Source organism: Amblyomma americanum, chromosome 11 (genome assembly GCF_052857255.1).
Source record: "Amblyomma americanum isolate KBUSLIRL-KWMA chromosome 11, ASM5285725v1, whole genome shotgun sequence".
NCBI lineage: Eukaryota > Metazoa > Arthropoda > Arachnida > Ixodida > Ixodidae > Amblyomma > Amblyomma americanum.
The window spans coordinates 53,235,453-53,248,856 of record NC_135507.1 but is presented as its reverse complement, the minus strand read 5'-3'; the positions used below and the strand labels follow the sequence as shown (position 1 = coordinate 53,248,856).

The 13,404-nt window shown below is 49.3% G+C and overlaps 1 protein-coding gene across 1 annotated transcript in view; it reads left to right on the top strand.

Annotated features, from left to right (window-relative positions):
* The window catches only part of LOC144111455 (multiple PDZ domain protein-like), a 201,817-nt gene that overhangs the window by 54,189 nt on the left and 134,224 nt on the right, over window positions 1-13,404 (top strand). The window contains exons 14-15 of the mRNA XM_077644763.1: window positions 2,696-2,997; window positions 4,828-5,097. Coding sequence (XP_077500889.1) covers window positions 2,696-2,997; window positions 4,828-5,097 — 572 coding nt within the window. The remainder of the gene's footprint in view (window positions 1-2,695; window positions 2,998-4,827; window positions 5,098-13,404) is intronic.

The window sequence follows — 13,404 nt, the reverse complement described above, 5'->3', positions numbered from 1 at the left end:
TTTCAAGGCTCCTACCAATGAGGCAGCTCCCAGGCCTGTAACCAAGCTGTGCTGCAACAGCTCTGCTGGTTGTTGCCATTCCTTGGTTGAAGCGAGAAACTGCTTCTTGCGAGGTTAAAAACAGGACAGTGAGGAGTGTCTAATGCGAATGTTCAAATGTTCAAGCTTCAGCTTAGAGCGCACAACGTCTTGGCGCTCTGCCAAGTTCGCCGAGCGCACCCCCCCCCCCCCCCCCCCCCCCCCCGAGTTCTCCTCAAAATATATATATATTAAAAAAAAACAAATGTATCAGCGGCGGCAGCGGCTTGGCGCGCTGCCAAGGTCCGCGCTGCGCGTGCTTGTCGAAGCGTTGAGCACGCGAGCTCGGTTCAGCCGCGTCCGTCAGCACGAAGCGGCGTGCGCAAACGCCGAAGTCGACGTTAGGCTTAGGTCAGCCGGCTCGGCCGCTTCCGACGACACGGAATTCGAAGCGGCTTGCAGCGTATCAAAAGTCGATATTTTCCACGGGCTTAGTCCAGGCACATCCACCGGCACTGCAGAGACTTGCGGTAACGCCGAAGTTGACGGCGATCGGCATTGTCCAGCCGCGTCCACCGGCGATGCTGGCGTCAACAGGGTTTGTTCAGCCGCGTCCACCGGCGAAGCTGTTGTTGGCGAGCTCAGTCCAGCCGCATCCACCGAGGGTACAGCAGCTTGCGGCATCACCGAAGCTGCAGTTCTCGACGATGCAGCGCTCTACTTATTCCATGCGCGTCTCTTTTTGCCGACTGTTTTTCGCGTGCTTGCTTTCAAGCGCGCGTCTCGGGCCATCGTGACACACGGAACAGACACCAGGCAGGCAAATACACGCAAAAGCACGAAATTCGGGGCTAAAAGAAGCGATTCAATAGCCAAAATGTCTACAATAACGATAAGGAAAACGGCAGAACGAAAAATACTAGGAAACAAAGAGGAGCGCGAAAAATGACGGGCGTGCAGGCGAAAGCAGACGACGGGAAGGAGCCGAACAACGCGGCCGCGGGGGGCAAAGCATGCGTCACGGCCAATCAGAGGGCTGCGCCTCGAGGAGCGCCCGTTTTACCCAATCGGCGGCCGTCTCGCGACGCTTTCCCCCCTTGCGAACGGGTGCTGATAGCTCCGCTGTGCGAGGGTCTACAGCTTGCCGTAAGGCGCCAAATTGGAGAGCGGGAAACCAGCTTTCAAACGAGACCAAGATGGCGCCGATCGGTTCGCGTCGCGCCGAGCTACGGCAGCTTGAAAATGGGGCAAACCTTCGCGCTTGGCGTTCAATTTCGGCTCACCGACGTTTCTAAATTGCCGTTTTTTTCATACTTTGAGTTGGAATTCAGCTAAAATATTTTGTAGAGGCATAGTTGGGACATTAAAGACTTCAAAATCGCAATTTTTGAAAATTGCCATTTTTGACCATTTTTCGCGATTTCAAGACCCGCGTCCCCCCTTAAGATGAGCTTGAAGGGACTAGAAAATTTGTTTGCCTTATGAGAAGTTAGTCTTAACAGAAGTGCCCCTAAAAAAGAGCGTGCTAAGTGTGTCCAAATATAGCTGCATGAAAACAATGAATAAAATAAACTTTCAGAGAAATAATAACTGCAAAGAGAGCATGAAACTAGCTGAAATTATCCTACCTGAAAATGGCACTGGTCTAGTTTTGTTTTTTCACTGCATCCCGTATCAGCTGATTTTTGTGTGTGTGTGTTTTTAATTTTGTTTTTGCTTTCCATCCCGCTTGGAGTGCTTTGAGGGTGCCCAGCTGGGTAGCCAGCTCTCTTGACTTGTTCCTTCTATATGACAGCTGCTACCAACTCCACGAGCGGGCACCTAATGCGGCTTTCTGCTATCTTGCAATCTCTGCACCGTGATAATGCATGTTGCGACGCCGTGTCAGTTGAAAATGTGGCTCCGGAGTTTTTTAAGCCCAGGACCATCCCAGATGCCATGGTTCCATGCCTTTTCCGCACTAGCAAGAAAACTTTCCCCCAAGAAAGCATGCTCCTGCTAGATGGCTTCCCCACAGTTTTGCGCGAAGGTGCGTGGAAGCCATCTTTTGGGGGCTGTGCTTTCCTTGTGTAGGAGCAATCTTGTCATTTTTTTCTTCCCTCGACAGAGCGATGCAGGCGCCCTGCGAACGCTGTTGCGTGGGGTTGCCGTGGTTCACAATTGCTGTGAAAGTTCGTCTTAACTGAAGCACACGCGATGCACACGTGAAAAAGATTCTTTTTACACTGACCCCATATGGGAAACCAACCAAATGCTCTCACATTGTTATCTTGTCAGAGAATTCGTCCTAACTGAGTGTGTCTTAACAGGAGTCTACTGTAGTTCATCACACTGCACTGAATGGAAAACAATGCTGTGGAACATCAAACTCTCTTAGGGAATAGAAATGATGGAAAGGAAAATGGAGCGCACCTGCATTGTTTCTTATGTGTGCAAAGTTCAAAGCATTCACTTTGCCATCACGCAGCTAAGGCTAAAAGTTCTGGCTCCTACATTGCGCTTCCTTTGCGCAGTGTGCCTTTCTCCTACACCTGCAAAGGGTGGCCCTGTGGTGAAGACCAGTGCACAAAGGCGTAGGCAGAGTGGGAGAAAGCTCGGGACAAATGCTCATTGTAGGAGAGCGTTGGCACGGTTCTCACAACCTCAAACCTGATCTTGTTTTGCATACTTGGTGCAGGCCTGGCGCAGAGCCCCACAGGTCTGGCTCGGCCGTCATCGTCTTCATCGGCATCTCCGCCGCCACCTCCGTTTGGTGGTGGTGGGGGCCTGGGCGGGTCGCTGCCGGCCCTGGTCAAGGCCAAGTCGGACGGGTCGCTGGCCCAGTCGGATTGGGAGGAGGGCCTGCCGGGCCCCCTGGTCAAGCTGCGGTCCCGCTCCCTGGAGCCCCTCACAGGCCTGGCCATGTGGAGCAGTGAGCCGCACGTCGTCGAACTGCTCAAGGGCGAGCGGGGCCTGGGGTTCAGCATCCTCGACTACCAGGTCGGTCCCCGGCTGCTGCTGCTGCAAATCACGTGCAGTCCCTTGCCTAATGTGTGTGTGGGTTGACTTAGAGGGCGCACCTAGAACTTGAGGCAGAAACTTGGAGGCCAGTTGTGAGGCTTGAAATTCAGCTAGAGAGGGCGCAGTGAGCTGTGGGAAGGAAAATGATAGGGGTGATGTTAAGGAGGAGGAAAAGAGCAGGCAGGGGTTCTCAATCTGATTAGTTTCATGGAACTCCAAAGGCTATTCAGAGTAGTTGCTTAGGGATCCCGTGTCTTGGCTTCTGTTCCTTCCTGCGTGAGGTAAGTACAAAAGACAGGGTGCAGATGTGCAGGCCTTCAGAAACTCCCAAGTTCGATTGATGGTGGCTGGCTCTACAGTGGTTAGTAAAAATAAAGTGGGCTGAGGCACGCGTCAATTTTGGGCGCTCAGGGAACCTAAGAAACACTCCAAGCGCCTAGAAACACTCCAAGAACCCTGAAAGTGGATTCTGAAGAAAGTTAATGTGGCAAAGAGGCAGATGGCTAGGCGTTTGGGAAGTTTGCAGGGATGGGTGGCTGCAGCTGGCATGGGACAGGGTTACCGTAAAAACCGGAATATAGGTTGAACTTTTTTTTAAAAAAAACTATGCCGAAAAGTAGATCCCCGTCCTATATGTATACCGGTCATTGGCGGAAAAACTATGGAAGTCTTGCAAAAGTGGGCGGCTGAAGTCAACAGCCTCCATCATCATCGCCATCAGCAGCAGCGTGGCGACGTTGTGGCACCTCCATTTTGCGTTTCCGTCGTTAGGCTGCTTTTTCATGTTTTGTTTCAAAATGAGCAGAACCCGACGGCAATTCACCGTTGCCTTCAAGAAAAACGCGACTGGGTATGCAGAAGCTCACGGAAACCTGGTGGCACAGCGCAAATTTGGAGTATCTGAAAAGAGCATTCGGTACTGGCGGAGGCAGAAGATGCATATTACAACTTGTAGCAAACAGAAGAAAACACCATTCCGTGGGCGGACCGCAGCGTATCCAGAATTGGAAGGAAAGGTTGCGGAGTTTGTCCGCGAGCTGTGTGCAAGATCACTGCCTGTGACTGCCGAATGCGTCCGCATGAAAGCAGTAGAGATCACGGCACGGAGAGGTGAAAGCAGCGAGAGTAAGCGCATGCGTACACATGCGCGTACCTTGTTTGTTTTCGCCGCTCCGTGCCGTGATGATAAGATACTTACAAACACACGGGTCGATGGGCGTGCGATACTGTTAGAAAATTGTCTGGGTGTACATATGAGCAGCATTTAAATGAAAATAAATACTGTCAGCATTGTGCAACCTGTTGAGTCTCATTTGTTTCAAGGTAAGGGGGACTTTCGGTACTTTTTTCACTGAGAAAGATTTTTTTCATTTTTAGAATTGGTTAGTTGGGGGGTCGACCTATATTCCGGTCCGACGCCGATTTTTGTGGTAATTGGAGGGATATGGCCTCTGTGGAAACAGCCCAGAACGACTCGTGGGCTGTGTAGCTTTGCTTGTTCTGCTCGTGCTTCATCGACAGCTGCTGAGGCAGATAATGTATCGTGGGGCATTCCGAATGTCCTGGATTGCGAGAGCTCTAAAACTTTGCAAATTACAGAGAGAAGCGTTTGTTTTTAACTCAAACTGCCTGTACTGTTATTGGAAATTATTCAGAAGCATTATTCCATTCCCAGCATGTTCTTACTATTCATATTCGCTTTACAACCAAACATTTGATGTTCCTCTACCGTATTGAGCTACAACTCAGGACATCGTGAGTATAGACTTGGCAGCAGCTTACGTTTCGGCTCTTCTCCCCCACTCGCAGGACCCGATGAACCCGAGCGAGACGGTGATTGTCATCCGCAGCCTTGTACCAGGTGGCGTGGCGCAGCAGGATGGCCGGCTCATCCCCGGTGACCGGCTGCTGTTTGTCAACGACGTGCCACTGCAACACGCAGGCCTCGACGCCGCTGTGCAGGCCCTCAAGGGGGCACCACGGGGCATCGTGCGCATCGGTGTTGCCAAGCCTCTGCCTCTGCCACCACCGCCAGATTCCTCGTCCACCATGGGCGTCTCCTCCGCTTCCTGCACCCAGGTGGGTGGCACTGGTGGCAGCCACCACCTCCGAAGGCCACCCCTCCTCAAGGCCGAGAGCTTCTGAGTGCTCCGGCGATGGCCTGTCCTCTTCTCATTCGCGGCTGTCAGCTCGAAAGAAGTTTGGATCGAGCAGGTTTTCGACACGCAGGGGAACCTTCACTCTGGCCTAGTTTGCAGTGAAAGTTTGCACGGAGTGGTCACAAAGAGCAGATTCATGTAACAAGCACTTTCGAAAGAGAGTATGCACAATGGTCGTTGTCCAAACCAAAACGTGCAAGTGCATGTTTGGTGGTCCATTTGGTGAACAGAATGGTTTTGGATCCTCTGCTTGCTGGTAAGGGGTTCGGCGGTTGGAGCAGCTAACTCGCGAGTTAACTGTGTTCGCAGCCGCAGCAACACTTTCGGGATTTTTCTACCAACCAGTCCAATTGTTTGGAGCAGATGTTTGAGCATTGTGGTGCTAGTGAGTTCGCTCAGCACATTGCTGGAAAGTGCAGCTGAACACAAGCAGCTTTTACTCGTTTTCCATGACAACTTGTTTGGATGAGTCCATTGAGGGTTTGGAGCTGAGGCATCTGAAAACTGTCTCCCCATCATGTGTGTCTGGCACTTGGCAGTTTGTTGTAGCTGCTGTGACAGTTTGGCCTTTGAGGATCACTTGGTGAGGATGGGCAGACTTTGCCTGGTTGCTAGCAGGCCTCCATGCTAACATTCCACGACATAATGATTAATGGCAGGTCGACGTTCTTGGCTATGCTTGCGCCACGTGTCGCATCGTTGATGGGAGTTGAATACGCTGATCGGGAGTGCCAAATTAAGCGCATCCTTTTCGGAGTGTGAATTACGATGTCTTATGTGGAATGTGAGGGTCTTTGGGTGTTTTCTTTCTATTCAGAGCTCATACCTACGTGCCCGACTTGCCGCTCTCCAGTAAAAAGCTAGGAAGCTTTTGGAACAAGGAAGCTCAAGTGAGCAGCCTGTTACTTTCAAATTGGAAACAGAAACGCCTCGGCAGATAGCCAGATAATGTCATACAAAGTAAAGGCACCGCTGAAGGTATGTGCAGTGGTGCCACCTGATGGCTCGGAATGTAAAGTTACTGCACAGCAACTTACCCTGGTAGTGACTCGAAAACAAGTTTCTGAACATGAGCCAAAACCATGTGCGCATGATTAAGACGTTGGTTGAAAGTCTACTACGCGGCACAATTAATGGTTCCGGGGTGGTGTTTGTCTTGGTGGCCACTAAATGTCACCAGCATGGGAGTACCTTGGTGCCACGAGAAACTGAGCCAAGAACGTCAAACTGCAGTTGAGTAGTTTTCCAGAGAAGCAGTTATAGGCGTTGTCAGTAGTCTTGTGCCGTCCTTAGCTGGGACCTGGCTCCGAGAAGGCGCACGACAGGGTCAGAATTTTTGAGGTGCTACCACTCTGACTCTCCTGTACTCCGAGGGCCTGTGCTTCACTGTCGCAGTAGAGATAGTCCACCGCTCGTGGTTGTTCGTTATTCTGTGTCGTGGTTGCCTTTGAGAGTAGCGGCCGCACGAAAAGTTATGCATCCATCGTACTTTAACTGAACTTTCTCCAGCATTTTGGGTTGTTCTTTTCCTCTCATTTTTTTTTTCACTTGTCTCTTGCCTGTTGATTTAAAATGTTTTTCACGGTACACGGATACCAAAGTAGCTATTCCTGTTTTATATTTGACTGTTTAGCAGATAGCTCTGGGGGTCGTATTGACTTCTGTGCTTTGGTATTTCCTCTCCCATTTCACTCTGTGCTGTCAAGCGGCTTTGGTTAGAACTTGTGTTACTTGAAGTCAAACTTCTTCCCAGTCTTATCTAAGGTAGCATAGCCGAATGGAAAATTAGTTTTTGGAGATACGCGACCCTGTTCAGTTTCTGCAGATGGGTGCAGCCATTGTGATGATCACCATGGGTGTTCACTCAACTTCTAAATGCGTCATCTATTAGGGTCAGTTTTACGCAGAGCAATGCTGTTTTTTCATGCACATGAACATATGGATCTGCTGTGTTCATGTACAGCGGTCTGGGATAAAACGTTCAATGATCAGCACTTTCAAGATGGCTGCACCTGTCAACAGTGGTTTCAGTGGTTTATGCTAGTTTTTTTTTTTTAATTGATAGCAAAACTAAGCAGCAGCTTTTTTTTTTTTTGCTGTGCCCATAAGCAGCTTGGTCACACAGCTTACTAGGAGCGGTGTGCCTCGTATTCCGTGTGAATGTCGCTCCTGTCTTTGAGCAGCTGCGTGTGCGTCCAGAATGTTGTCTTGGGCAGTTTGCCCGCATACTCAGTGCTACGGACACCGCCGCCGTAATAGAAGCAAGTACAAATGTGAACCCTGGTGTCTCTGTGGAGATTACGGCCCCTTTTGGAATTCTAAGGGTGCGGGATTGCTGGGCGTTTTCACATTCCAGGGAGCATGATGCAGCCTTCGCTGACATGTCTCCAACATGCTTTAGTAGCATGTTAACTCAAATTCAAAGCACTTTCTTTTTTTCTGGATCTGCAGATGTCAAACATTTGGCGGTGGTGTTTTGGTTGAGAGGCGCATATGCGCGAGGCGGTATATCTTTCAAAGGATAGTTGAGGCAAATGCTACATCTTTAATGTATGTATGGGGTGTGAGATTCATGATTTAGTAAGTGTTCTCAGTAAGGGTGTAATCTTTTGCGGCAGGTTGACGCTTCCACTTCAACACTGTGATCAGCTCACTGTTGAAGTGGCAGGATTGCTCAGTGCCAAGTTGCAAGAAGTTAAGTGTTGCCCCTTCGACACCTGTGGGGTGCTGTTGTCAGTTTTATTTGGCAACAAGCGCAAAGAACCTATTGATTTTACTTGACTTCTAATTTTAAGTGGGGCTTGCTCTAGCTGTGTCAGATAAGTCGTATTGACACCACGATGGCAATTTAGATCAAAGACCTTAGTTTTAATTTTTTTTTCCCTAAATGTGGCCATCAAAAAGCTTACACTTGTAGAGTACCTTAATTTGCTTTGTTCCATTAGTCTACGTTCGCGATTAGTGGAAATTAGTGACTACTTGGGAAGTGCTGTATCAGTGCAACAACAAAGCCTCGTGGCTGATACCTAACTGAGGCTCTGGTGCTAATGTAGTGTGGTCATCTTGGAACAATAGCCGATAGGGTAATAAAAATGTAAAAGTTCTGCTCATATTGGAAGCAAAAGACCAGCATTCTAGTCAGTGCATGTGCCAAACAGACAGCTGCCTTTGAAATGCATTTTACTGCGTATTTATCATTGGCAGCTTTGGAATGCCAGATAAGAGTTGGCTCGGCTTGCTTAGGTTGCACACGGCTTGCACACAGCACAAATAAATGTTTTCACTAAGTGTTTGCACCTATCAGTTAAGTTTCAGCTTAGTTGCAGTTTAGTTCATGCCCAGAACAACTGCCAGTTTAGTGCAACTTGGTGACCACAGAGGGCTGATAATTAAAGGTCATCTTCAAGTAAAACAAAAAATGCACCCTGGAGAGTACTGTGCTGTGTGGACCTGAAAACATTTTTTCTTGAACACTTTTAGCTTTTTTTTTGTGGAGTTCAGTGCAGTGTTGTGAGAAATCTGTATGCCTATCGTCCATCACCGTGTGTATTTCGAGCCTAGCCTCTCACTTGTTTTAGCTGCGCATGCTTCCTGGAATGCAATCCATACCAGCTGGGGCCGTGCCTGAGGCTTGCTGAGTTGCCATGGTGGAAAGCACGGCCTACCCTTGCAAATTTATTATAAATTTCTAGAATCCTCACCGTTTTGTGAAATTACGACGCTGCAGTAATGTATGTAGGTAAGGTGCGATTTGTGGCCGTCACTACCAGTAGTCTCTGCCTCGTTTTGTGTGGCAAAATTTTTATAGTGTCCGGTGGCCCGTTGTAGTAGCAGCGGTAGCACTGGGCCACTTTGGAGAAGGCGCGTCTTAGTGTGTATGTTGTACTGTGCAGTGCGGTGACAGCTGTCGTTTTGTCGGCAGTTTGTGCTTGCGCACACAGTGCTGCTTCACTCACACATGCCCATGTGCGGTGTGAAGTTTGTGGTATTAGTAGAAACACTCTAGCACAGACCATTTGTGAGCCGGTGATAGTTGTGATGAACTTTTTTTTCTTTTGATGTTGTGGCAAAAGGAGCTGGCAAGGGCATGCAATGCCTATTTCATGGAACCGGCGTTTTGGTTTCTTCTTCTCACTTGCGTATCTCTTTTTGTGGTTTGGCTGATTTTGTGATATGCGATTCTTGCAGTACTCCGAGCACCACCGGCCCTTATTTGCACCAGCACCGGCCAGTGCTCTGCTAGCGACACTGAGCTGTTGTGCAAGAAAAAAATGCGGTCATTTTCATTTCGAACTGAAGGAAAACAAAAGGGGGTGATGTGTGGAATTATCCCTCGATAATTGGGGAAGGGCTTAACTTCCCCGGGGCCTGGTGGTGGTGTCGGAAAGATGTAGGGTGCATCGAAGCCACCTGAGGTGCATACCCTTGCCAGCTGCCTCTTGCCGTTCTTCGCCGCTGTGCGAATCTTCTTTGTCGGAATGCACATTCTTCCTGCCACCACTCTCTGGGGAAGTTTTTCTCGAGGGGACGCACCCCGACTTTCCCGTTGGTTTGCGTCGTCTTTCACCACTGGCTGTCTTACTGGCTGCCTGATTAAGGGCCAGGCAGCGCATTCGCGGCATGTGCATTTGTTCCCCCATTGCAGCATATTCATTCACCACCACCACCACCACCATAACCCCTTGTGCACGGCTTGACTGCCTCTTGCCCCTTCACATCCTCTTCCCCCGCCTCCCGGGGGTGCAGGGCAAGTGACGCCAAGGTTTTCCTCCTCCGCAATCCTGGGGCCATTGCCACGTTCACCACAGGGGAACATTTTCCCGATTTGTCTAGGGCGCCCGCTGTAATCGCCCACAGTTTGAAACTTCTCCGCCTTACAGAGCGGGAGCCTTCTTCCACTGCAGGCAGGTGTTGCCAGTATGTAAGGTGCCATTCGCTGGGCACTCCTTCTACCACCTGAGTGCCCAGATTTGCAGCATCGGCTGAGCCCCCTGAAAGATCCAGATGCAGGCGTAGGTGCGGGTATGTTTTTCCTGGGACTAGGTTTCATGTAGTCCTTCCTGAAGTTTGCAAGGCGTAGTTGGAGCACGGTGTTTGAGATGCATGCCTAGACAGCTGATGAATGATGCTTTTCCCACTTCTGTGCTCGTGGCTTTGGCACTATACATGATGGTAGCTATGTGCATTGCTTTAAACTGCAGAGAACACACAACTGGCGCCCTAGATTTTGCAGTCGGCCCTTCAGGCGGTGAGCGTATGAATGAGCTGCAAAGATTGGACCCTAGTGACGTGCACCTTAGGATGTTTAATAACTTCCTGCGTGTGCGCTTCAGCACAGCGCTTTCTACTGCTGTCTTTCTTCTTCTGCGTTATCCTTGGCTTTCCTCTGTCATTCCGCATTGTTGCTCGCAGCTGCGCTTCCATGCTGTTGGCCTTCAACTTGTTTGACGGAGCACTAACACTTTCAGCAAGCTTCAAAAGCACTGTTAAGCTGTTAAGCACTGTATTGAGGGCAAAAAGTGGTGGGGTATGGTTTTATTGTCTTTGCACTGAAATGATAAAAGCTGCCGCCTTTGTCGCCGGGTCAGAACGAGAGGCTAGGCTGGGCATTTTCTTCTCGGAACGTGCTTCTAAAACATGAATCTCTGTGTTTCAAGACAGAGCCGAGTGGCTTATTCTTTGGCTGTCTTGTTGCGGCTTGGCTATTTGCTTTCTGGGCAGAACTGCAGAACACTGCGAAAGGTTGCCAAGCTATGCGCACCTGACCATTTGTGGCAAAAGAGGTCGTCATCCACTTCTCTTTCGCTTGCATGCATGTAGCTTTGTTTTGGTTTGCTTGGATTCAGAAAAAAGGGTAGACTAAAACTTAGCTTGCTTGTTAGGGACAGAGCTTAAAGAGGCAAGAGCAGTGAGCATGCCTGTTCAAAAGCAGAATCTAAGCATGGTCCCCAGATGCTTTTGCTCTGTTATGCCACAAAGCATTTTTTGTGTGTGCGTTGCACCGATGCTGCTATTGCTGCTGCTGCCGTGTTGTGCACCTTTGTGTTTTGCCGTCACCGTGTGCCCTTTTGTCCTGTTTTGCCACGGGCTTTGCAGCTTTTTCTGGATCACTCGCCTGCTTGTCTCGGCTTCTCTCGGCCTAGCTGTGCGCTAAAAATGGCAGCTAAAAATTGTGCTTTCTGATTGAGGCATCCAGCAGTTAATCTATTATAAATGGCATATTGTGCTGGGCATTGGAGAACTTTGGCTGGCAGCTCCCATACTGCTGACAATTCTAAAGTTTGAGTCTGCTTTTTTTTTTTTGAGACTGGAAGAAGTTCTTCATTGCATCATGCCTAGGGATGATGCGATGGGCATTCTTTATTGCATCATCTCTAGGGGTGGTGCAATGGAAGTTTTTTACTGCAACATCTGTAGGGATGTCAGAGCTCATGGATGCAGCTTCTTCAGCATTTGGTGCTATGGACTAATGAAGACCTTGAATCAGCTTTCTTTTTCGGCGAAAAAAAAATGCGGGATGGAGCCTCAAATCTTCCTTTTTTATATGAGCTACAGGAGCGCAGCATGACTTTAATTGTAGAAGCACTAAACAAGCTCAGTAATGTGCTTTTGGCACATTCCTTGAGAACCCAGCTTAAGTATGACAGGCTCGTTCTGGCTGGCAAGATTTTCACTCAAAGTGATACATTTGAGGGGCCCAGGCAGCAGACAGGAAACATTGTGCTTTACTGCATGCGGGAAAAGCCAACTCGTGCAGACGAAGCCAGGTGATGAAAAAAGAAAAACGAAAAAGGAAAAAACGAAACAAGAATTGATGTCATCATAGACAAAAGGCGAAGAAATGTGGGAACAAACGCGCATGCTGTGAACAGTTGTCTTTTTTTTATATATATTCAAAAGTTTCAGTGAGTAGTTTGTAGGCCATGTGTTTCGTGAAAGAAAATGAATAACAGTCAGAAGAGATAAAAAAGCTTGTGTAGTTTGCACTGTAACTCTTGGTACTACCAGTTCATGTCTAGCTTTGTTTCTGAAGTTTGTTCGTTAAGCTTGCGCCATATTATATATATATATACATATACCTTGTCCTCGTGCAAGTGTTCCCGACCCTTGTAAGAGACCTAGTCGAAGCAAATAAAGAGACAAGTTTGAGACATGGCCTCGACTCTTGATTCGCGTTGGCCGTCTCCTCTGTGGCCTTGTCGCCCCGATCGGCGTGCCTTGGCTGCCGCATGCTCTGGAGCACAACGTTTCTTTCTGCTGTTCCCTGTGGACGCTGCCTTTGCCTCTCGGGAGATTGCCCGCACTAGGCTAGACTAGGCTGATTCTAGGGCAAACACGCTCCGCAATCTAAGGCGAGTTTCGCAGAGGCTGCTCTGTAATAGTCGTTATAGCTCAGCAGCTATTGGTTTTGCTGGGAAGCTTGCTGGCAGAGCTGCCCTTGTAGATTCAGAGTTCTGTCATGCTGCTGGGCGTATGGCTTCCGAGCAGCTTTCTCCGTCTAGTGTTTTTAGTTGTTTTTTCTAATTGAGAAAGTATTTTTGGTGGGCGCTATCGTGCAGCTGACATGGTCTCACAACACCTATGCGTGCTTTTTCACTGTTGTGCCCACTTGCATCGAATGCTGTGGAGCTTGCTTGGAAAGCGCGGTCTTGCCTTCTGCGGGCAGTCGAACGAGAATCATTGGCAAGGAGGCAGGGTGTCCCGTTGGCTCAGACCAGGGGCCTCACACATGAGGCATGGATGTGCAACGTCCCCTTCCTCCCACGGCACCCACAGCACTCCTCACACCACCATTTTTCACTTTATTTTTTTTCTTTTCCACGCCTTTCAAGTTTTTTTTTCCTTCTTCACACCTGTGCTTATCTTGGCTCTCCCCTCTCCATTTTCATCACGTGTAACTGGGGCAGTGTAATCATTGCCGAAGGAGGCGCCTGTAGATGCCTCCTCTTTTTTTGAAATGGCTGGCTTTGGTTTTGGCCTCGAGATTGTACACTGCAGTGGCATTTGGTAGTATTCTGAAGCGTACAGTAGCGATCGGAGGTACACAGAAAAGGACAAATCCACACGAGATGTGACCGTAGCGGTGGCCTAGTGGGTTGAGAACCCTCCTCACATGCGGGAGGTGCGGGGTTCAATCCCCAGTGCTGCCGGGTACCGACCGGTGATGCAGCGGGGCACAAGCTTTCCCCCCGGCCTGGCGCCCTGCTTACCTGGGGCGAAATTTTTT